Here is a 22,478-nt window from a genome sequence, read left to right on the forward strand (position 1 = left end):
AAAATGTAGAGATGAAATTTTTAAATACAAGTTTGTCATGAGAATCATCCGTTGAGGAGTAGAATGGGGAAAACAGCTAGCTTGAAAGGCTGACAAAAATTTCTTAGATCTTTAAAACCGTTGTATCTATGGCCTGTCCACTGGAAAGCAATACAACTGTGAGGGACCGTGTCTATCCAAAATCTTTCAATTAGTACAATTTATTTCTATTGCTATAAATCCCAAGTGAATTTAAGAAGGTTAACTTTAAGTATTGATTAGCAAAAGCTTTTCCTGGCCACCAGGCTCTCTGATCCCGAGGACTGTAATCAGAAAGTCATGCTGGGTGTTAATCTCTCCAGGGCAACAGACAGCTAAGAGTCAGGGACAGGATCACACTTCCTTTGCCAAAGGTCTCTGGCCTTTTTTTTTTTTTTTTTTTTTTTTTTGGTTTTTCGAGACAGGGTTTCTCTATGTAGCTTTGCGCCTTTCCTGGGACTCACTTGGTAGTCCAGGCTGGCCTCGAACTCACAGAGATCCGCCTGGCTCTGCCTCCCGAGTGCTGGGATTAAAGGCGTGCGCCACCACCGCCCCGGCAGTCTCTGGCCTTTTTTAACAGTGACTGTGTTGTTTACACCAGTTCCCCTGCTCTCCTGCCCATGCTCAGTGCTATATACTTCCGCAGGACTCGCTCTCAGGCCTAGCTGAGCCCAGGGAAGGGTCTGTGATGGGAGGCAGAACCGTCTCCACGCAGATCCCCTCCCCACACCACGCCACGCTCTGCGGTTGAGCGCCAATCACCCCAAATCTGTGCCAAGGGCTTGGCGCTAACCAGAACCGGGGCGCCCAGGACGCCACCTCCCAGCGATGTGCCAGCAGCCAAGGCCCCTGCGCACTACCCAGCAGGCTGTGCGCCGGCCTACAACGCCCATCCCGTCCCAGCCGCGACCACTGGACTCCCAGCGAATTGGGACAGGCTCCCCGTGTTTTCTATGCTTCCTCTCTCTCATAGAACTCCTCTGCTGGAATCAGGCCGTTTCTGCCCGGAGATCTTCAGCCGCACAAGGGAGACCTCTTAAGAGCCAACTCGCTGCAACGTCCGAGGAGGCGTGGCTTTGGGAACCGGAAGAGGCTCCTGTTGCCAAGGGAACGCCGCGCGCCTTGGAGTCTGCTCCGCCGCCACTGATGCTCCCGTCCAGGCCGAAGCCGCCGCCGGTTCCCCCAACTTGTAGGAGAAGCTGTGCTCAGGACAAGGGAGCCTTCGAAGAGAGGCAGAGGGAGGAAGGCTGAGGCTCCCAGGGAAGATCCCACCGCGGCAAAGGTTAGAGGAGTGCGTCCATTCCTGTCCTTGTCAGCCTTTGGGCTTTTGGATTGGCCTCAAAATATCAGGTAACTCCGCCCGCACCCAGCTTTTTGTCTGTCGTCCTCTCCGTCTCTGTGTTATCTCTCTGCTCTGTTGGGTATAATTGCACACACTATCCGTTTCACCCTCGTTAAGTGGACACCACCTTGCTGCTGTGGTTGTAGCGCTATGGCACCGTCGCCAGGATCCACTACTTCGAAAAGTTCCGGCTACCTGTTTGTAGCCATTTCCACCCCCCGGTAGCCAGAGGCCACCCTCTCCCGGTCCGATTTAGAATAAATTATTGTCCATGTTTTTCATTCCAAACGAGTGACTGTCTCTAATCTGTGAGATGGAGAAAGGCAATTGAGATTATATGGTGAATACTAAGGAGCCTCGAAAATGTCTTGAACTGCTTTTGGCGATCGCTGTTTGTTGGCTTGCTTAATTAATTGACTTTAAAGCTGCCCAAACGAGCCTTTTTTGTATGATGTATGAATTATTTAGTTGAAATTTCTTCATCGAATATTTAAAACTGAGTAAGATTGTTTAATTGCGGTAGCAACAGTCCACACTCGCAACGTGCTTAAAGTTTACAAAATAGCATTTCTGGAGAGTTTTTCTGTATAATCTCATCTCTCTGCAGCTTCCCTCCAAGCCTTTACGTGTGGATAACATGCTAATTCTTCGGTGCTTTTCTGACTACCAGTAATCCTTTGGAAAGTTAATTCTCAGGAAGCAGCTAGGAGAATTTGGCTGATGTATATATAAAGGGCAAGAGTAAGATGAGAGACTGAAAAATATCAGCCAGACTCTGAACAAATGAACAGAACCTTGAAACATATGCACGGCCCATTGCCTTAAATATTGTAGGACAGAAAGTTTCCACGATCTAAGAAGTCACACTGGAGTAGTGCAGTGCCAGTATTCAAACCTACGTGTTCTTGATTCGAGTACCAGAGTTGTTTCATTTTAGAAAGTTTACTTTAGCTATCAATTCTGCTAACATTATACAGTACATATAGTAAGACTTTTAAAGCTGAAGGTATATTTTTTTCCTAATCTAGTCAATACACTGTTCTTCCTATCTGTTAGGGCAGTCTTGTCTCAACTCACTATCAGCTTTCTATCTAGTTCTTAAACAAAGATGCTAATAAATCTTTAGAAGTTTTAGTTTTAGTTCTCTCTCTCTCTCTCTCTCTCTCTCTCTCTCTCTCTCTCTCTCTCTCTCTCTCTCTCTCCCTCCCTCCCTCCCTCCGTGTGTGTGTGTGTGTGTGTGTGTGTGTGTGTGTGTGTGTGTGTGTTCATGTAGTGTAATGCCCACTGAAGCCAGAAGAGGGTGTGACTACCCCTGGAACTGGAATTAACAGGTGCTTGAGAACCTCATTCTTTGATTGTTGGGAACCAAACTCCAGTCCTCTGGAAGAGCAGCAAGCCCTCTTAACTACTGTGTTATCTCTCCAGTATAATTTTTAATTTTTTCCCTCTTTTTGCAGGTTTAAGATCAAGGACTTTTGTACATTGTAGGCAAGCAAGCACTTTATCATTTTACTACGTAATTAGTCCCTAAGATCATACTTTTCTTTTAAAAAGTTTAAATAGACATGAGTTGTGAAAGTATAAAGCTAATTTTACTGTAGTTCCAGCCCTATCATAGTTTTTCCCCCTTTGTTGTGGGGGTTAATTGCATAAAAAATGTAATTGATAGTGAAAACGTAAAGCCTTAAGCAAAGCTCAGTTGCTTTAGAAAAGTCCTAATTGTAGAAGTTCACTGAGATATATATAGTTTGGCACTGGGCAAGTTTTTGCTTGAGTGGCTATCTTAATCTAGTCGTGTGATGTTTTATTAGTGAGTTCATTACAATAACATGATTTTATTGTTAAAAACCTTAAACTATTATTTTGAAGAAATTCAAAACAAAATAGAGAATCAAGAATGGCTGAGGATGCTTTGTGATAAATGTTCTTAACTGTTTATTATTCAACAACAAGCTTTATAGTTCACTCTTAGTGCTGCATATTATTTTCAAATTGTTCTGATTTTCTCTCTTATTGATTTGCTAGTCTTCCTCAATCTCAGGAAATGTTTGTTTCATCTTAAGCTTTTTATGGACTTATTTTAGGTTAGTTGTACTTAGCCTTGGAAAAACCTTGTTGTTCAAGATCTCACTTTCTCCAAATTAAACAAAAATAAGGAGAAAATAAGATTAGAACATCTATCCCGTGAAAACACAAACGGTTTTGGAGCACAATTCCCCTCAAATTGGGAGAAACTGTTAAATCCCTCATTTTCTGAAAAGGAGACATTAATGAAAGGAAACTTGCTGGTTGACATGACAGAATATAGTGGTGTGTGAATTAAGAGATTGTGGCATGAACAGACCAACACAAGAACAGACCAGCTTCCCAGTTCATTTCCCAAAGGGTTTCCATGGCCAAGTACTCAGCAAAAACAGTGTTTCCTTTTCCCTCTCTTGGAGATTTACAACTAGTGTCAGCATTTAAAAGAGTGGAACACTTTTGAAGCTTGTTTAAACTCAGAATCTAAAATTTCTCAAATTTAAGTGACCTTGAGATTCTTTTAAAAGTAATCCCTTGGCTCTGCCTCCCGAGTGCTGGGATTAAAGGCGTGCGCCACTGGATCTCTGTGAGTTCGAGGCCAGCCTGGACTACCAAGTGAGTTCCAGGAAAGGCGCAAAGCTACACAGAGAAACCCTGTCTCGAAAAACCAAAAAAAAAAAAAAAAAAAAAAAAAGTAATCCCCAAGAATTATCTTCCAGAGAATACAGTTTAGAATGTACAGAATTGAGAACCTACTAGTAGACCCAAACATGTGTAAGAATACATAGTGAGAGAAACATTAGTCAATAAGGGATGATTGGAAGAAAAATGAAACTAGAAAAAAACTGACTGCCTGCATTATAAAACAGAAAGAGGGAGGGATGGAGAGGAGAAGGGCAGCCAGTTCTCTGAATCATTTCTCATACCCAGATAAGGTTCAGACAAATTAGAATTTAAAATCTGAAAAGTAAACTGCAAACATAGGAAACAAAATATTAGCTAATGTGTTTAAAATACTGGAGAGAGGAAATGTTTCTAGATCTGAAACTGAAGAAACAGACGAACAGCAACAACAAAAACTTATCAATAGCATCAGATAAAAATCCTGTATTACAAAAACACAAGGGAGCCAGGCGGTGGTGGCGCATGTCTTTAATCCCAGCACTCAGGAGGCAGAGCCAGGCAGATCTCTGTGAGTTCAAGGCCAACCTAGTCTACAGAGTGAGATCCAGGACCATAAAGGAAAATTTTATTTGCCTAAAATGATTCGGAGTTCATATACATGGAAAGGGTTCCTATATACAGTAATCAAAGGAGTAACCATAAAATTTGGTCAGCAGCTCATAAAAGAAACACCAATAAGAAGCAAGTTTTGCAGTAATCTTCAGTTTTACTATTGATGAAATGAATGCAAATTTAAACAGTGCTGTGGCTGGGCGGTGGTGGCGCACGCCTTTAATCTCAGCACTCAGGAGGCAGAGGCAGGCGGATCTCTGTGAGCCAGCCTGGGCTACCAAATGAGTTCCAGGAAAGGCGCAAAGCTACACAGAGAAACCCTGTCTCAAAAAAACAAACAAAACAAACAAACAAACAAACAAACAAACAGTGCTGTGATAGGATTTTTCATTTTGTAGATAAGAAAAAAACTGAAAAGCTAACTTCTCTTTAAAATTGTATATTCCAAAGTATTTCAATAGTTAACCTCAGGTGTTTCAAAAATGATAGAAAGTCACAAAAAGCTTGGAAAATGAATATCCATGATAGAACTTTTAACAATTAATGCTTGTAGTACTTTCCTAGAGAGGGGACATGAGAAAGAAAATAGGTCATAGCTTTGAAAATATGATAAAGATTATATGGAAAGTGAAAAATATAAAAGTATTTATATTAATATGCTTAGCACAGTATAGGACTTAATAGCAAATTGAAATTAAAATAATAAATATGAATTGTTTCATATCACAAGTTAAATTTAAAATACATTCATCAAGTGCCAACTCTTAAGCTGGGATTCAAAGAAATGTTTTGAAATAGGCTTTGAATCTCTAATATGAAAAGGTTTTGAACTAGGACAAAGGGAGGTAGCTAAGGTCAAACCCATCCTTTGGATAAGAAAGACAGCTTTCTTGTAGGCCCCACCCTTGAGGGAGGCTCTGTACCTTGAGAGCACATCATTGATAGAGATCTCCCAAAGGCACTAAGCAAAATGTCAACTATACAGCCACTTTTCTTATGGCATTTGACTTAGAAGCTTCCCATTGATTACCTGCTATGCCTTACCTCTATCAACATCCTTTGCTTGGGGTGCTATAGAGTAAAAAAAAATATGAAAAGAACTGTAGCATGACAGACTTATATGAACTTAAATGAACATGAGAATCAGTGAAGTGAATTAATGGTCTCAGGAACTTTGGAAATTAATGTTGAGAGAGTAAAGGGAAATATTTATTACCCAGGTATATTGTGGCAGTGCCAGTAGTACTGGGTGGCTGGCAAAAGGAGCAGTTTTCTTCTCCTGTCATAGTAATATTTAGGGTTTGATGAAACCAAAGGAGAGCTCCTTTAAAAGCTTCCTTTGGAGATGTGGGGTGTGAATTTAACAGTGCTGGCCTTGAGGGAAAGGAGCAGATGTAAAGCTGCACAAAGCAAGCAATACGTCAGCAGCAGTTTTATTTGACTTCAGAGTACCTCTGTCTTGTATTGCTAATGGAATTTATTTTTTGAGGAGTTGTTTTGGGGGAGTTGTTCTTTAAGTTTGCTTTAGAAAGTTATATAGTTTGGATTTTTAAAGTATAATATTTTTAATTTATTCTTTAAGAATTTTATACTTGTAGCTGGGTGGTGGTGGTACAGGCATTTAATCCCAGCACTTGGGAGGCAGAGGCAGGCAGATCTCTGTGAGTTTGAGGTCAGCCTGGTCTACGAAGCAAGTTCTAGGGCAGCCAGGACTGTTACACAGAGAAATGCTGTCTCAAAAAACCAAACCAAAAACAAAACAAAACAAAATTGTACTTGTATACAACGCATTTTGATTATCTCCACCCCCTGCTCTCCAACTTCAACTCTTCCTACACACCCTCCTCCATGATGTTGCCCTCCCAACGTTATGTCCTCTTCTTTCTGCTCTTTGAAAGTAACCCAGTGAGCACAATTAGTGCTCTATTGTGCTCATGGGTATAGAGCTATCTATGTGGGCAACCAGCCAATGGCCACATCCCTGGAGGAAACTGGCTCTCCCTAACAGCCATCAACTGCCAGTAGCTTTTCTGATAGGGGAGTGGCCTGGTGAGCCCTTCCCTAATCCATGCTGGAATGTTGGCTGGCTTGGGCAGTTCTTGTGTGGACAATCACAGCTGGTAAGAGTTCATGAGTACATTGGCCTTGTCATGCCCAGAAGGTTCTGCTTTGGCACCCCCCTCTCCAACTTCTGGCCTGTACAGCCTTTCTGCCTCCTTTTCCAGAATGTTCCTTAAGCCTTGGGAGGAGGGATGTGGTATAGATAGGTGTCCAATTTAGAGCTGAACACTTTACAGTCACTTGCTCTCTGTACTTGGATGGGTTGTGAATCTCTGTATCAACAGCTATCCACTGCAAAAAGAAGCTTTTCTGAGAAGAGCTGAGGACTGCCTTAATCCAGGGGTACAATGATACAAGTGTAGGGAGCAGTTTATTACTGTGTCCAGTAATAAATAGTAGTAGGCTTTTCCCTATGACCTCCCCATTCACAGGTTCTTGGTTAGGTTTGTTGTACCAGGCATGAGTTTCTACCTGAAAAGCAGGCCTTAAGTCCAATCAGAAAGCAGTTGGTTACCTCCATAGCCTTCATGTCGTTCTTGCACCCCTGGGTATAGCCTATTAGATTCGTCGTTATAATAGCTCTCAGGGTTTACAAATGAGGAAGACTTTTAATGACTTTTTGCCCCCCAGAGTCTGTGTGGCACTTTCCTGTACTATGAAAGCTAGCTATCAGGGAAGAAGCTTTTGGTCAGTGCCAGCTGGATTTCTCCATATCTTGTGGCTAAAATGTGTGGTGTCTTCAGCAACAGTGTCTTAACATCAAGTTCCTATGGTCACCCGAAAGCAATGGCAATGGCTGGTATATTGTTTGGGGTGGTCTCTGAGATTCCCTTCCTAGGCCAACAACTGGAAGGGAGATATCCCACACCTAAGAGTAATAACAAATACTCCTTAAAGGCCTGTGTCTTAAGAGCTTAGTCACTAACATTGGGGACTGTGTCATGGACTGTAGCATCTAAAATTGTGAGCTGATTTATCTCAACATTTGTTATGGGAGCAGAAAGCTGACTAAGACAGATATTCCCCTTAAAAAATGATTCAGTTGAGCACCCAGGGGACAAGTTAAAAAATAGATGTGTGTGTGTGTGTGTGTGTGTGTGTGTGTGTGTGTGTGTGTGTGTACAGCTGTCCTATGTACTGCCTTCTTCTTTCTGCGAGCTGATGACAAAAAGCTTCAGAGTTCTTTAAAGAAACCGGCTGTGCACAATATAGCTGGTATTGAAGAGGTGACCGTGATTAAAGACGATGGAACAGCTCTTTATTTCAACAATCCCAAAGTCCAAGCTTCCCTCTTCACTAATACCTTTGCAGTTACTGGTCATGCAAAAGCCAAACCTGTCACAGAAATGCTTCCTGGAATATTAAGTCATCTTGGTGCTGACAGCTTAACAAGCAATAGAAAGTTAGCTGAATAGTTCCTGTGACAAATATTGGATAGTAAAGGACAAAAACTAGAAAATATTGATGAAGAGGATGATGATGTTCCAGATCTTGTAGAAAATTTTGATGAAGCATTGAAAAATGAAGCTGACTAAAATCCCCTGGGATCTGGAGCCTGACATGGACTAGAATTAACAATCAGCTCTGTTGTTCCAAAGTTTTACAGACACAGAGAACATCATCTGTTACTAGTCAGTAATATAAATACTTGGATATTAATAATGCTGTTTGTTCAGCATTTCTTGGTCATTTAATTTTGCATTTTTCACTTTTTCCCAGGATCTATTCTTTTGGTCAAAATATGAAGTATTGGTACAATTTGAAGGTGGTTTTTTGTTTTTTGGGGGAACTTTTGGTATGCATGTATATGTATGTGTGGGGATATATGTATGTGTGTACATAGTGGACAGCAACTTGGACAAAGGTAATATCTGTCCTCTTCCTTCCCCCAGTAGAAGTAAAACAAATCTTTACCAAAAAAAAAGGAAAGAAAAAGAAAACATTGAATTTAGTAAGACTGACTAAAATTGTGAAGGAGTGTATCCATTATTTCTAAAGAATTAATGGTGAATTGCAGAGATATAGAAGAGATAGGTGAAATCAGGATAAATATCTTGTCTCTATTAATAGATAACCTTACCTAAACTGGAAATAATCCTGCAGAAAACAAAAGCAGTGACACTTTTATAATTACATATTATTTCAAAATAGAACCATGGCCTCATTTCAGATATTTATCTAGCGGTTAAGCTGATATAGCTAAACCTTGGGGCTCTTGGTTTTCTTGTCTTCTACTTTTTGAGCTTTAGCCTCCGACTGTAGCTGAGTCTCATTGCCTCTGTAGTGTTCCGTGTTTACCAGACTCTCATTCATAAATAACTTTGAAAACTGCAATTTGCAGACTCCACATGATACTGAAGTTAACAAAAGCTTCTTCTTGAATATTATAAATGTGTTTGTGTCAGGGATGTTATTCCTGCTGTCAAAGTTTATAAGCTGCCAGTCTGCATTTCAGTCAAGGCTCCTTTCTGATAATCGGCTTATTGTGTTTACTAGGAGTTAAGCCACACCGATGTGTTTGTGTGCTGCCATTATCCTTACATTTTTTTATGTACATACTAACGTATTCCATATGTAAGGTACTATTGGAATAATCATTTCTTTTCCCTTGCAGTTGCTTTGTAAATATTTAAATCACATTATGGGATTGCTGGACAGACTTTCAGGTTTACTTGGCCTGAAGAAGAAGGAGGTTCATGTTTTATGCCTTGGCCTGGATAACAGTGGCAAAACGACAATCATTAACAAACTTAAACCTTCCAATGTGAGTATCTCTGTAAAGCTTGACTCTGTCTGATACTAGTGAAAGCTATGTGCAGCATAACTGTGAAGTTCTAACTTCCTATAATCTTGTAAAGTCCTGTTAATCGTACTGTTGCTGAAGGGTTTGCTTGATGCGTATGCCACATATTTCTGCAATATGCAGGTGAATCTTGATTGTTAAGCTGGAATATTCTCTTTATCTTCCTTCATATTTCTCTAAAGAGCTTCCCAAATTGACTAAGTTTATTTATAGGTTGCACTGACTTTGTTTAAATTTCTTCTTCATGGGAAAAACAAAACAAAAGGAAAGATGCATCCTGTTTCTAAATTCTTTGGATAATTAGACAGTGCTGTGCATATTGGTGACATAAAGTGATTTTGAGCAACATATTATGAAAATATTATTTTATTGCTGAAAATCTATAAAGCTAGCAATGCAACATATGATTCATAAGTCAGAAGTAGGCTTTGTTGCGTATAATTCCTGATATGATTTACTGAACCTTAAGCTGTAACTGTCCTGGTTCAGAAAAATTGACCTGAAGACTTTAAGAGAGATTTGCTTTGCTTCCCCCACCTGCCCTTTATTTCTAGTAATAATAGCCAAAAGGTGTTATTGAATTGGAAGTCTAGAAGCTCCATACTTTTGTTACTCAGGTGTAGGTTTAACATTTTTCCCATCTTATTTTAAATTCATCACTTGTGAGCTTTCATCTACATTTGGGTGCTATTTTTAGTTAATTAACTGTATTAATCATAGGATCTACAGTGTTCTGTTAGGAAAAGCCTTCTAAGACTGTTCCAAGTTGTCTCCTTGTATATATAAATAAAATTAATTTTTTTAGATAACTGGATTTTAGACTCAAACTTATTTTTAAGAATAATTTATCCTAGTGTTGTATTAAAATGATAAATATCCTCAGCTGAGAGGGTATTCACCCATTCACTCTATGTAGGAAAGAATGTAGTTTTGGCCCAGGCATGGTGGTATATGCCTTTAATCCTAGCACTGAGGAGGCAGAGGCATACCAATCTCTGAGTTCCAGGCCAATCTGGTTTGTCTACATAGAGTGCTCCAGGTCAGCTAGGACTGCATGGTGAGATACCCCTTTGGGTAGGGATGGAGAAAAGCATCTAGTTTTATCTTGAAAATTTCCTAGGCAATTTGCATATTCTTTTGATAGTGTGCTACATATTCAGTTGATACCTTGTGTATTATATTTCTCCTTAGCATCAAAGAACTCTTGAGTTGTCAAGCATTGAATAACAAATACCTAGAACAAGGATTAGCACTTAAATATATTTTAGATGGTAGGTGAACAGATTGATGGCTGTTATTATTATTATTATTATTATTATTATTATTATTATTACTATTATTATAATTATCATCATCATCTTTGGCCAGGGGATTTTGTTGATTACATGGAGATTGGATTTTTAGCAGAGTTGATGAAACTAAGATTTCTCTTAAATTCTGCTTTTATCCTGTTGATACTGGTCTAGTCACTGCTGACTCAAATGGTCCAGGCTACCCTCCTTCCTTTCTTGTTGCCATTCCAGTCCAATTACTGGATGTATTTGTTCTTGGGCAAAGCAGAGAGAAATTAATATTAGAGATGACTCTGCTGGGGAGATGGCAATGAGAGTGTGCTTGTTGTGTGTGTAAAGAAAGATATGTATATATATATTCATATGCACATGAAAGCCAGAGGTTGACTCAGGTTTCTGCCTCAGTTTCCTTCCACCTTATGTTTTCAGCCATTATCCCTCACTGAATCTGAAGCTCACAGATTCTGCTGGAGTGGCTGGCCTATGGACTCCAGGATGTCTGTTCACTGTATCCATTTCCTAAGTGTGTGCTGTGCCCAGTCTTTACTCTCTATTACTGTAGGGGAAAATGCGTTCCATATGAATCTACTCTATCCTGGTTAACATCTGGAGCTTCTTTTGTGGATTATTTCCATTAGAACCTTGGAGAAGAAAAAGTTGAGGGATTTTATCCCTTCAGGCTAAATTTTAAAGGGGAGTTTGTGGAGAACCTAGGTAATTATGGAGAGGCAACTTAAGTGTTCAAATGATAATTCATTGAAGACACTTGTTACTATTTGGTGAATTTTTCTGTGATTTCATTAAATTTTTAACCTTTATCATGTGATTCATGAAAAAAAAAAAAACCTTTTTAAGTGGTAGGACCATGGGAAAAACAACAAAATTAAGAAGTACTTTATTCCAAAGCTTGTTGTTCAAGGCACCTCAGAGTAATGAGGCAAGACCCCAAGTGCCACAAAATAATTTATTTTTCTAGCAAACAAAAAGCAATACTTTGGGGGAACTATTTATGCAGCTCAAAGGCTGGGTATAAGGAAAAGCTGAGTAAACAGACTTGGGAGAGTTCTGGTCGCAGCACATTACTATTAAGGTTCCCGTGCTCCAGTTCGTTTTCAGCTTCTCTCCCATTTGGATTTCAATTTTGCAGAAGTAGAGTACCCAAGTGAGCATGGTAATGTGAGGCAAATTTTCCCTTCTTCTACTCTTCATCTCACATAAAAGTAACAAGACTTTTCTTATTTTGTTATTCTTAAGGCCAATATGGGAAAACATAGGAATAAGACTAACCAAAATGAGAGTATAATTATAATAATAGCAAACATTTGTGGAATGTTTATAGACACCATGTTGAGTATTTTGCACCTATTAGCTCATTTAATTCTCATAATAACTTTATGAGCATGATAATATAGTTGACATTTAAGCAAACCTAGGCTTAAATAACTTGTGCCAGGTGGCATAGCAAATTAGGAGTAATTAGGAGGCTATTGTAATTCAAAGCAACAAATGGAAAGGTGAATTCTAAGGTAATGGCACAGAGCCAGGAAAACTTAGTGAAGGAATGGTTTCATACATGGCGTGTAACAAAGAAGGAGTTAACAACTTCTAAGCATCTGGATCATAAAGTGGATACATTTTTGTTTAAATGAATGAACCGTTTTGATGATGGAAATTCTAGGAGGCATTTAGTGTGTTCAGTTACCAATATATTTTTGAATGTCTGTGAAACCTGTCAAAGTATGTCCTGCTGTTCTTGTGGCCCTGTTCCACAGGGTTCTACAGGATTCTTCATGTGTAGAACTTCCTGCCAGAGCCATCATGACTCCACCTAGCTTCCTTCAGTCTCTATCACTCTTTTATTTAGCAATGTGCTTTAGACATGCATGCCTTCTATTTTTCCTCAGTAGCAAGTTCCTTCTCTACCTGAGGTCATTTTACTAATTCCGTTTACTGGAATATTCTTTGCCAAGAACTTGCCCTGGGGCTTCCACTACCTACTATTTGCTCCCTAGCACTCTACATCCATGTTGTCATATGTTGATGGTTGCTTACATTCTCTATCTGATGAGCTTCTTGAGAGCAGGGACCAGGCAGACATGAAGACAGACAATTCCAAACATACATAAATTGAATGTACATAAGTTCAATAAACGTAATGTGTAGAGTAACTAAGAAGTTCAACACAGGAACTCAGAGTAACTTTTTAAACCACTTATGAAAACCTGCCTACCTTGTTTAATAAAACAAAATGTGAATTCAAACATACATGTTATACCAATTCATAATTGGCAAGTAAATCTTGCATTTTTATAAGTGATTTTACACGTAGTGACCCTATTACAAAAATGATAATATTTAACTTTGTTGTCTTCTTGGTAGCTTATTTTAGAAATGGAAAAATCTGGGACTTGAGGAAAAAAAAATCCATCTTTGTAATTACAAATGTCTAAATTTTATGTTTTCTCTTCCAGGCTCAGTCTCAGGATATAGTTCCAACCATAGGATTCAGCATAGAGAAATTCAAATCCTCCAGGTAACCGCCTTCTCTCTGTGACTCTGAAGCTGTGAGTGTTTCCATACTTACCTGGAAGTCAGTTGTCATTTCCAATTCCCACGGGCTTTGGCCTTTTTGTATCACTACCTTTAGTTTATTCTCACACTTAAAGCTTCAACAAACTCTTGAAAACCTCATTAGCAAAGGAAACATTTTTAGGTTATACATTGCAAAATCATAGATTAATAAATTTATTCTTAATTTTTTTCCTGAATGTTGATCACATTTATTGTCCTATAGCCATGCTGATTTATCTCATAGAAAACAACTTAAGATATTAAAAGATGACCATTTCACTTAGTTGCTTAAAATACACAGTAATGCCTTGCTTTTGTTTCTAGTTTGTCTTTTACAGTGTTTGACATGTCAGGGCAAGGAAGATACAGGAATCTCTGGGAACACTATTATAAGTAAGTGTTTTCATGAATATTGCTTAACTACATGGCTACATTTTAATGTCAAATACTGATTAATAATCCAAGCGATTGTATGGTTTCTGCTGTACTAATGTCACTTCATATGATTCATGACACTGTACCTTTGTTCTCTTCTCTGCTTTTGGTGTCCATTTCTGTCTGTGGTTAATATAGCTACACTTTAAGAGCCAGCTGTCAGGCTATGCAGAGTGACACATGCCTGCAATCCTGGTACTTACGATGCTAAGGATGAAGAATCACAATTTAAGGCCAGGCTGGGTTAGAAGCCAGGCTGGATTACCAGTGCTTGTGTAATACTTTGTCCACTCACATCTGTGTAATCAGGTACCACAGCTGCCTTCAGTGGAGAAATTATTCCTTATTCAAGTTATTTCTTCAAGGATTGGTATGATGCTTAGCTCATAGATCAGAATTATTATTGAGCACATTTAGTTAAAATAGCAAGATTATTTAACAGCTGATTACTTGTTTTACAAATATTTCCAAACAAGATATTTTTCAGAGTATACAGACATAATGTTCAGTAAATACTTAAGCTATAACGCTGCCAACTTACTAGGATCCAGATGTTTTATAACCACTTAAGATTGCATGTGGTGGTAAAATAATGTTATTATTCTATTTCTTTGTATTATACAGAGATGGACAAGCTATTATTTTTGTCATTGATAGTAGTGATAAATTAAGAATGGTTGTAGCCAAAGAAGAACTTGATACCCTTCTCAATCACCCAGGTACTTGTGTAATTTCTTCTGTGATGTCTGTGCTTTGGCTTCCATCTTATATGTGTTATTTTGTTTATGAACAAGTTGTTTATGAGATAGAATTATTTTCTATTTAAATGTGTAAATCTTAAAGCTTATTGGTTACACAAAATTTATAAAAACTTGCCTATTTTTTAATTTCAAAGCTTTATATGTTTTTTTTAAAATTTTTTTTTGGGGGGGAGGCTACCGGTGTTTATTTCTTTAACACTAAAAATTCGTTGCTTTCCTAAATATGTAAATAATATGTAGTAGTAATAGAAGAACATTCAGAGAGAAAGGATGAGGGAGGCAGTGGTGTTCTGTGCAATAGGACATCAGGTACGGTTGCCTTGGTTACCTTATTCCCACGGGAGTGGAGACAGGGGAGCAGCTAACAAGAGGGCATGCTGCTGCTTGTTTTGCTCTCAGTGTTAGGAAAACTTCAAGTAGAAGGAAGAGGAACTAGATTGTGGTTTTATTTATTCTTTATTTGAGTATGTATTTTAAGTGTATGTGGGCCTGAGTGTATTTATGTGTACCCTGGGTGTGCAGGAGCCCACAAATGTAACTCGAAATCTAACTGGTTTTTTAATATGTAGGAGACCAGCCCCCATACTTATTTACCCCAGGAACTCTTGAGGATTGAAGGATAAGAGACTTAGTTAGAAATAGTGAGGAAGAGAAACAGAGAGAAAATACAGAATAAACTCGGGTGGGCCTAGATCTTTATCTGCCGGCCCAGAACTTTATTCCAAAGGTCTGTTTATAACAATGCCAAGGGGTGGAGAAAAAGACCTCCCCTTTGCTAGTTAGACCCTTACAAACACCTGGTACCCAGGCCCGTGGTCCAATCAAACTCTTATGCAGTCCTGCTGGGTACAGCCACTAGGAAACCTAATGGGCTCCAACATTAACAAAAATCCCGGACCCAGATATTAGGGTAAATGCTGAAAGATCAGAGAGACAAAAGAACAAGCCACTGCCACATCTCACCTCGCCAACTCCACAAATTCTGACTGAAAGCCTCTCAGTCCTCAACTGAAAGGCTTCCTCAGCCTTATGGGGTCCAGGTGAAAAGCCTCCAGCCAAAAAAGCCTCTAGCCGAAAGGCCTTCACCAAAACAGCTTCAGCCGAAAAAGCCTGTCTCCTCCCGCCTTATATACCTTTCTCCACCCAGCCGTATCACTCCTTCTTAGTGCTGGGATTAAAGGCATATGTTCTTCCCACAATGTTGGTATTAAAGGCGTGTGATTCCCAAGTACAGAGATTAAAGGTGTGTGCCACCACTGCCTGGCCTCTATGTTTAATCTAGTGGCTTGTTCTGTTCTCTGATCTTCAGGCAAATTTTATTAGGGTACACAATATATCACCACACACAAAGGTCAGTCGAGTGCTTCAGATCTCCTAGAATTGGAGATATAAACAGTTATGAACCCCTCATCATTTTAAGTGTTGCTTAGGTAACAGTCAAGATAGGGAATTAAGTGAAAAGATAAATATGTACAGTAATGAAACTGGTGAGCGTGTTGTTATGGAGAATTAGGTATAATAATTATGACTGGAAATACAGTGTTTCTACAAGATGTGAAGATGCTGCTGTGTGTTGTCTTTACTGTGGGGCAATTGGACAGCACTGGACAAAGGTGGGAAGGAGCTTCTCCTTCTGAATTCGAAGCTCTTTAATACATTTGGACTTGGCTTCACTCAGCAGCTAAGGGCACTTGCTGCCAAACCTGGGATCCATCCGGAGTTTGATCTCATAGACTCGCGTAGTAGACAGAGGGAGAGAACTGAGTCCTTCCCATTACTTTTCCTGTGACTTTCCTATACATACCATGTGTGCCAGCACACACACACACACACACACACACACACACACACACACACACAGGTAAATAAATAAATATAAGAAGAATACACATAACCTTTGGAAAATGCTTTCAAAATTGTAAATGGGAAAAAAAATACCCTGTTAAAAAATATCTCACCTGTTCATGATACAGTCTGTGATTTAAAAATAAAGCAGCTGGGTGATGGTGGTGCATGCCTTTAATCCCAGCACCCAGGAGGCAGAGCTGGGTGGATCTCTGTGAGTTTGAGGCCAGCCTGGGCTACAGAGTGAGATCCAGGACAGGCACCAAAATTACACAGAGAAACCCTGTCTCGAAAAAACAAAAACAAAAAAAACCAACCAAACAAACAAACAAAAAAAACCCGCAGAATCCATTTCCTCCTCTTCCTGTTTGAGAACTGTCTCCCTTGTGCTAACAACTGAAAATGAGAAATATTTACCTTTTTGCATAGATGCTTCTCTAACTGCCAGATTCCCCTTCTCTGATTTTCTTCTTTTAGTCAGAGGGCACATGTCTTACCAAGTAGTTTTGATCCCTCTGTTTAGGTGAATGTTTAACTGTGCATCTTTTTTTTTTTTTTAATGGTTTTTCGAGACAGGGTTTCTCAGTGTAGCTTTGCGCCTTTCCTGGAACTCACTTGGTAGTCCAGGCTGGCCTCGAACTCACAGAGATCCACCTGGCTCTGCCTCCCGAGTGCTGGGATTAAAGGCGTGCGCCACCACCACCCGGCTTTAACTGTGCATCTTTAAGTGCTTGTGTATGGATAATACTGAAAGAAGCAATAGGAAAGTTCATCTTCTTTCAGTTTTCGGGGCTTGGGGCAAAGTGATCCAAACAGGTGCTGTGATGGTGTCTTTCCTTTGCAGACATTAAGCACCGCCGGATTCCAATCTTGTTCTTTGCGAACAAAATGGATCTGAGAGACGCAGTGACGTCTGTGAAAGTGTCTCAGTTGCTGTGCTTAGAGAACATCAAAGATAAGCCCTGGCATATTTGGTAAGAAAAAATAGTTCTCATTTGTCTTTCTGAAAAGCCTGTGAAATGTAGGGTTCTGTTTAGGCTTTTTGTTTGGTTTTTACATCATTTTATAAATGGCAGACATGGAAGAATGCAAGCAGAGTATTTACTTCACAGAATTGTGACATTCCAGGTACTCATGAGTAGATTGCTATTAACTTTTCAAATCCTTTGGAGCTAGAAACGGTATATTTTAAAAAAAATCCTTATAATCAAAAACATAAATTAAATTATCCACTTGCTCTCCGGTCTTTAACCACAGTGACTCCCCTTTTCACTGAAATTAGACAAGCCCAATCTTTTCTTGGGATATTTGCACTCTGGTATCACCTTGTCTGAGTCATTCTCCAAAACAGTGTTCCTGGGTTGCTACTGTGTTTCACCAGTACCATGTACCATGTGGCCTCTCTTTTGCTTTTTATTTTGGAGGTAGTTTGTCTTCCTAGAGCTGGGATTTTTGCCAGGTTAGGTTGCTGCCATATTTTTTTTTCCCCACTTCTCTGACTAGTCCTTGGTACATATACTATAAATATTTGTTCAAATGAGGAAGTAGAGATAATGGTTGTATATGGACATACTAGTAAACAGTGTCTGAAATTGCTATGCATTATTTATTTAGGAAACAGTTTCTTAATTAACTCCTTTGTGCTACCTTCCCGAGATCCTCTTTTGTTACCTACTCACCCACTGCCCATGCCCCAGGATGTCTTTCTGTAGTTTCCCCACTTTTCACAAGAGTTCCAGTAATAACTAAAGGGAGGGTGGACACAAAGCAGAGAAGTCTACTGACTCTAGAAGTGATCTAGCATGTAAAGCAAGAAAGTGGAGCCTAGGAATCCCAACATGGAGTGTGGGATGGGAATTCCACTCCTAGCAGCACTTTGAAAGTTTCTTGAGCGGAAGAGTTAGTTTTCTTTAAGGGTGTGACCCAATAGGTAAACCACACACCAGGGGAGACACCACACCTAAAACTGTTTTGGGGTAACACAAACTAGACTCCCTGGGTTTTCAAAAAGAGTGACTCCAAGTTGGATGAGTAGGGAGGTGAGAATGATGTGCTCAAAATTGATTGTATGAAATTCCAAAGAATTAATAAAAATGCTTTTAAAAAGAAAAGCTCTTTAAGAGCTAGCCTTGGTGCTGAACAGAGTAGCGCTTAAGTAAACCCAAGAGACACCTCGGGATTCTATGAAGCCCAGCATCCCTCTACCAAGGAAGGAAACAGTGAAACCTTCCTTGCTTTTGAGTGGTGGTGAGGTGGGGGGCAGTGCTACTCTATGGTTGTTCAGTTTGAATCTGAGGTCCAGTAATGTTTGATAGTTAAAGGAGAGAGTGATTTTAGACCAAGAAAAATTTTGAGATAGAACTTTTGCTATCACAAACCACTGGACTCCAAAGACAACATAAATTAAAGTGAATACCAATGTTTGCATTGTGCAGAGTAGTGTGATGCTTTGACGGGAGGCATAATATCCAAGAAATGTCAGTAGAATGAGTGAATTACCCCCTTCCACCTAAAATAACTAACAGTTAAATTTAAACAGATTTATCTATTCAATTATGACTTCTCAAAATATCTCTGTGTGAAAAGTGAAATGGTGATTCTGTGAGGATATTATATTCCCAGATTCTGTGTTCTCTCCATAAAACACAGAAAAATGCCAAGATTTTTTTAAAACCTATCTATAACTTTACTTCTCTTTAATTCAAACTGGATTTCATCTTGCTAATTCAAATTAGCATTTCATTTATAAAATTTGTTCTGCATTTTGTGATTTTTTTTTAAAGCATGAACAAGATTGAAAATATGTTTATCCTTCTTTTCTAGCTTTAGCTATGTGGGTAGTAGTCCTTAGTGACACAGAGATAAGACGTTACCTGTCTCTTAGATACAAGTATATTGGTATAGTCTGGGAAACTAAAGAAGAATTTGGGGCCTTTATTTTTACCATTTTTACTAACCATAGAGTCTAAGGCTTCATTACATTAGCATATTTTTAACTTAGTTCCTTAGTGATATATTTTGATTTGCATATTGAATTCTGATATAGACGGATAATAAGGAAATAATTATACAAACATCAGATGACCGGATGGGGAAAGGTCAACAATGTTAAGAGAAAGCATGAGCTGACTTGTCGTCTTTATGGCCTGATTTCAGTCAGGGAGCATTTCATGTGAAGGCCTGGTTGGAGAAGCAGCTCCCCAGTGAGAGGCCAGGAAGAAAAGGCTCTTCATGGCTGAGAGTGTACTGGTCTGTTCAGGAACAGAGGGTAGTCTGGCTGCAACAGAGCAATCGAGGGAGAAACCGTGGGAGATGTGGCCACTGAGAAGTAACTCAGGGCCATAAAATATAGAGCACTGTAGTGCGTGTGTCAAAGAGCTCAATTTTTGCTCTAGTTCTGAGTTCTACAGTTTATGTCAAAGAAAAGGTGGAGCTTGTTCGGAGAAATATGGAGGGTTTTAGTCACTTGGTGACACTTCCACCAGTGGACAAGGAGTTCTTCCCTGTATTCTTGTCTAGAGTTGTATGTGCCAAAATCAATAGCTTGGATTTTTGATAAAAGTATTTTAGTTCCTGATGCCTTGCTGTTATGATATGTAATCAAGACTGTGCTTTGAAGAATTGTTTACCTCATACTGTTTGTTTCTGTCTTCTTACTTGAAAAATTCTTCACTACCATGTAATCTCAATTTAACAAGTAATTCCTTGGCAGTAATTTCTTTAGTTGTAACCTGATTAATTCTTTAGGCTCTCTGCTGTGCTTTAGGTATGCTTCCCCACTAAGTGAATGCATAAAATAATCTCTAGTTACTCAGACATTTTAATTATTAATGTGATCATAGATTTTAAATAAGCTACTAGATCTGTAACACATATCATTGGTCCATATCCCTCAAAAGGATTATTTGAACTTTTCCTATTTTCGTTTTATATACCTTAAATACTTATAGATGAAATATCACATTAGGAGTTTAAGTTTAAGTCTGGAAGACAATGGAAGCATTTTTTCTTTTACATACAAATATGTAAGTCTTATAACAACCATGTTAGGTCAGTGGTAATATTCCTTCAGTTGCAGATGCCAAAGGTTCCCGCAGTAGTAAATATAAAAGTACAACTGAGATTAATGGAGATTTTTTTTTCTTCTAATAGCTTATAAAAGTTTATGACCAGCCAGGGGGTGGTGACGTATGCCTTCAGTCCAGCACTTGGGAGGCAGAGGCAGGCAAATCTCTTGAGTTTAAGGCCAGCCGGGTCTACAGAGTGAATTCTAGGACAGCCAGGGCTACACAGAGAAACCCTGTCTCAAAAAAAAAAAAAAAAAAAAGTTTATGAGCTCCTCATGGTGGCTCCTAACTGTGATTCCTGTATTTGCAGGGTGGACGCTAAGGTTCAGTCAACACATAGCAAGTTTGAGGCCAGCTTTAATTGTATGAGATCCTGCTTCAAAAATAAAACAACAATAGAACCCATATTGTAATTATGGGTTTTTGCTCCAAAGATAACAAATTACATTTCAAATGAAGTCAATTGATTCTGTGACTATACTGTGACCTAAGTCAAACACTTCTGTTGGAACACTGTGTACAGTGGGGTAGACAGTGAGTAAATGTGTCGATCACTGTGTAGAGTGAGGTAGACAGTGAACTCTAGAAAATTTTTTTACAGTGAGAAAAATAACCTGATGTTTATGTGTTCTTAACATCACTACATATTCTCAAGTTTTGTCCCACATGTTTTTTTCCCAATCCTCAGACTCTTAAGTTTCCATTTGTTCTATTTCAATACTTAATCAGTTTTGCACAAATGTATGTTATTAGTATGTATTTCTTTACAGTATTGTGAAAGTGTTATTGTACTCTAGAGCTGTATGATGCTGTAAGATGGATGTTTTGTGTGGCTTTTATTTCAGTGCCAGTGATGCCATCAAAGGAGAAGGACTCCAAGAAGGTGTGGACTGGCTCCAAGGTACATCGCCAGCTACTGTGCATCTGTAGCCTGTTTCTTTTCATTGATTTCTTTCATTTTTGATTTTAATTTTATTATATCAATGCCCCCTTCTTGTTTTTATTTCTGCTGTCAGAAAAAACAGTACAGTAAGTATCTGATACCTTGCTGCATTTACTTTATTATATTTTTCTGGCAGATTTAATTAAAGTGTTTCTATGTTTATATATATATATGTATATATATATATCAGATATATATATCAGATCTGTATATATACATACACACACACGCACATATATATCAGATCTAGAAAATGGCTTTAATTTAGGGACCCAGATTTTCATTAACTCTAGTAGCTGAAAACACATGAAGTTTGGCACAAATGTTAGTTAGGCCTTACTGTTAATAAAAGGACCAAATGACAACTATCTTTTTCTTAACCATGCTGTATAGCACTCTGTATATAACTTCATTTATACATGACATAGATGCACAAATTTTAACACTCATACCACTATTATAAATACTATTATTCTATTGATATCTTATTTATTTTCAGTTCAGTTTTTTAATCAAAATAGCTGTAGTAGATTGGTACAGCTACAGCACTACTCTATTAGGGAATAAATTAAGATAATAGTTTTCCCTAGGGTCATATTATCTACTGTGTGTTAGAACAGCTTGAAGCATGCAAAGCAGTAGATAGGTGTATGTCCTTTCTGTAGAGTCCTTATGGCCAAAGCAGAAGTTTTCAAATGACTGTTTGTTCTTACTGGAAATCTCCCTACTCTGGATGGGATAAAAGAAGATAGAAATCCTAATTACAGTTTTTGATTATAAATACTATTCATTCTACGTTAGCCTTTTAATATTAGATATGTGTGGGATAGTTTTTCATTTTTCTTCTTCCATGTTTTGGAAACCATGGCAGAATTATAGCCTGTTGTGTTAGATGGGAGAGTAATCTGTCTACAAATGCTAAGAGCACGTTTTATAAAGATATGTAAAATCTGCTCTTCTAGTGACTTCCACAGACTTGAATTTTTTTGTTTGTTTGTTTTTTCCTTTTTGTTTTTGAGACAGGGTTTCTCTGTGTAGCCCTGAATGTCCTGGAGCTGGCCTCCAGAGTCTGAGATCCACCT

The 22,478-nt window shown here is 38.8% G+C and overlaps 1 protein-coding gene across 4 annotated transcripts in view; it reads left to right on the forward strand.

Annotated features, from left to right (window-relative positions):
- Positions 1-1,090: 1,090 nt before the first annotated feature.
- The window catches only part of Arl6 (ADP ribosylation factor like GTPase 6), a 37,685-nt gene continuing 16,297 nt past the window's right edge, over positions 1,091-22,478 (forward strand). For 2 of the 4 annotated variants that reach the window (XM_059276977.1, XM_059276976.1), the window contains exons 1-6: positions 1,092-1,368; positions 9,294-9,443; positions 13,246-13,307; positions 13,670-13,738; positions 14,405-14,499; positions 17,231-17,360. In XM_059276977.1, coding sequence (XP_059132960.1) covers positions 9,321-9,443; positions 13,246-13,307; positions 13,670-13,738; positions 14,405-14,499; positions 17,231-17,360 — 479 coding nt within the window. In that variant the 5' untranslated portion in view covers positions 1,092-1,368; positions 9,294-9,320. Of the gene's footprint in view, positions 1,369-9,293; positions 9,444-13,245; positions 13,308-13,669; positions 13,739-14,404; positions 14,500-17,230; positions 17,361-21,298; positions 21,355-22,478 lie in introns of all 4 variants that reach the window. The other 2 variants (XM_059276975.1, XM_059276974.1) reach the window with 2 other exon arrangements.

Source organism: Peromyscus eremicus, chromosome 12 (assembly GCF_949786415.1).
Source record: "Peromyscus eremicus chromosome 12, PerEre_H2_v1, whole genome shotgun sequence".
Classification (NCBI taxonomy): Eukaryota; Metazoa; Chordata; class Mammalia; order Rodentia; family Cricetidae; genus Peromyscus; species Peromyscus eremicus.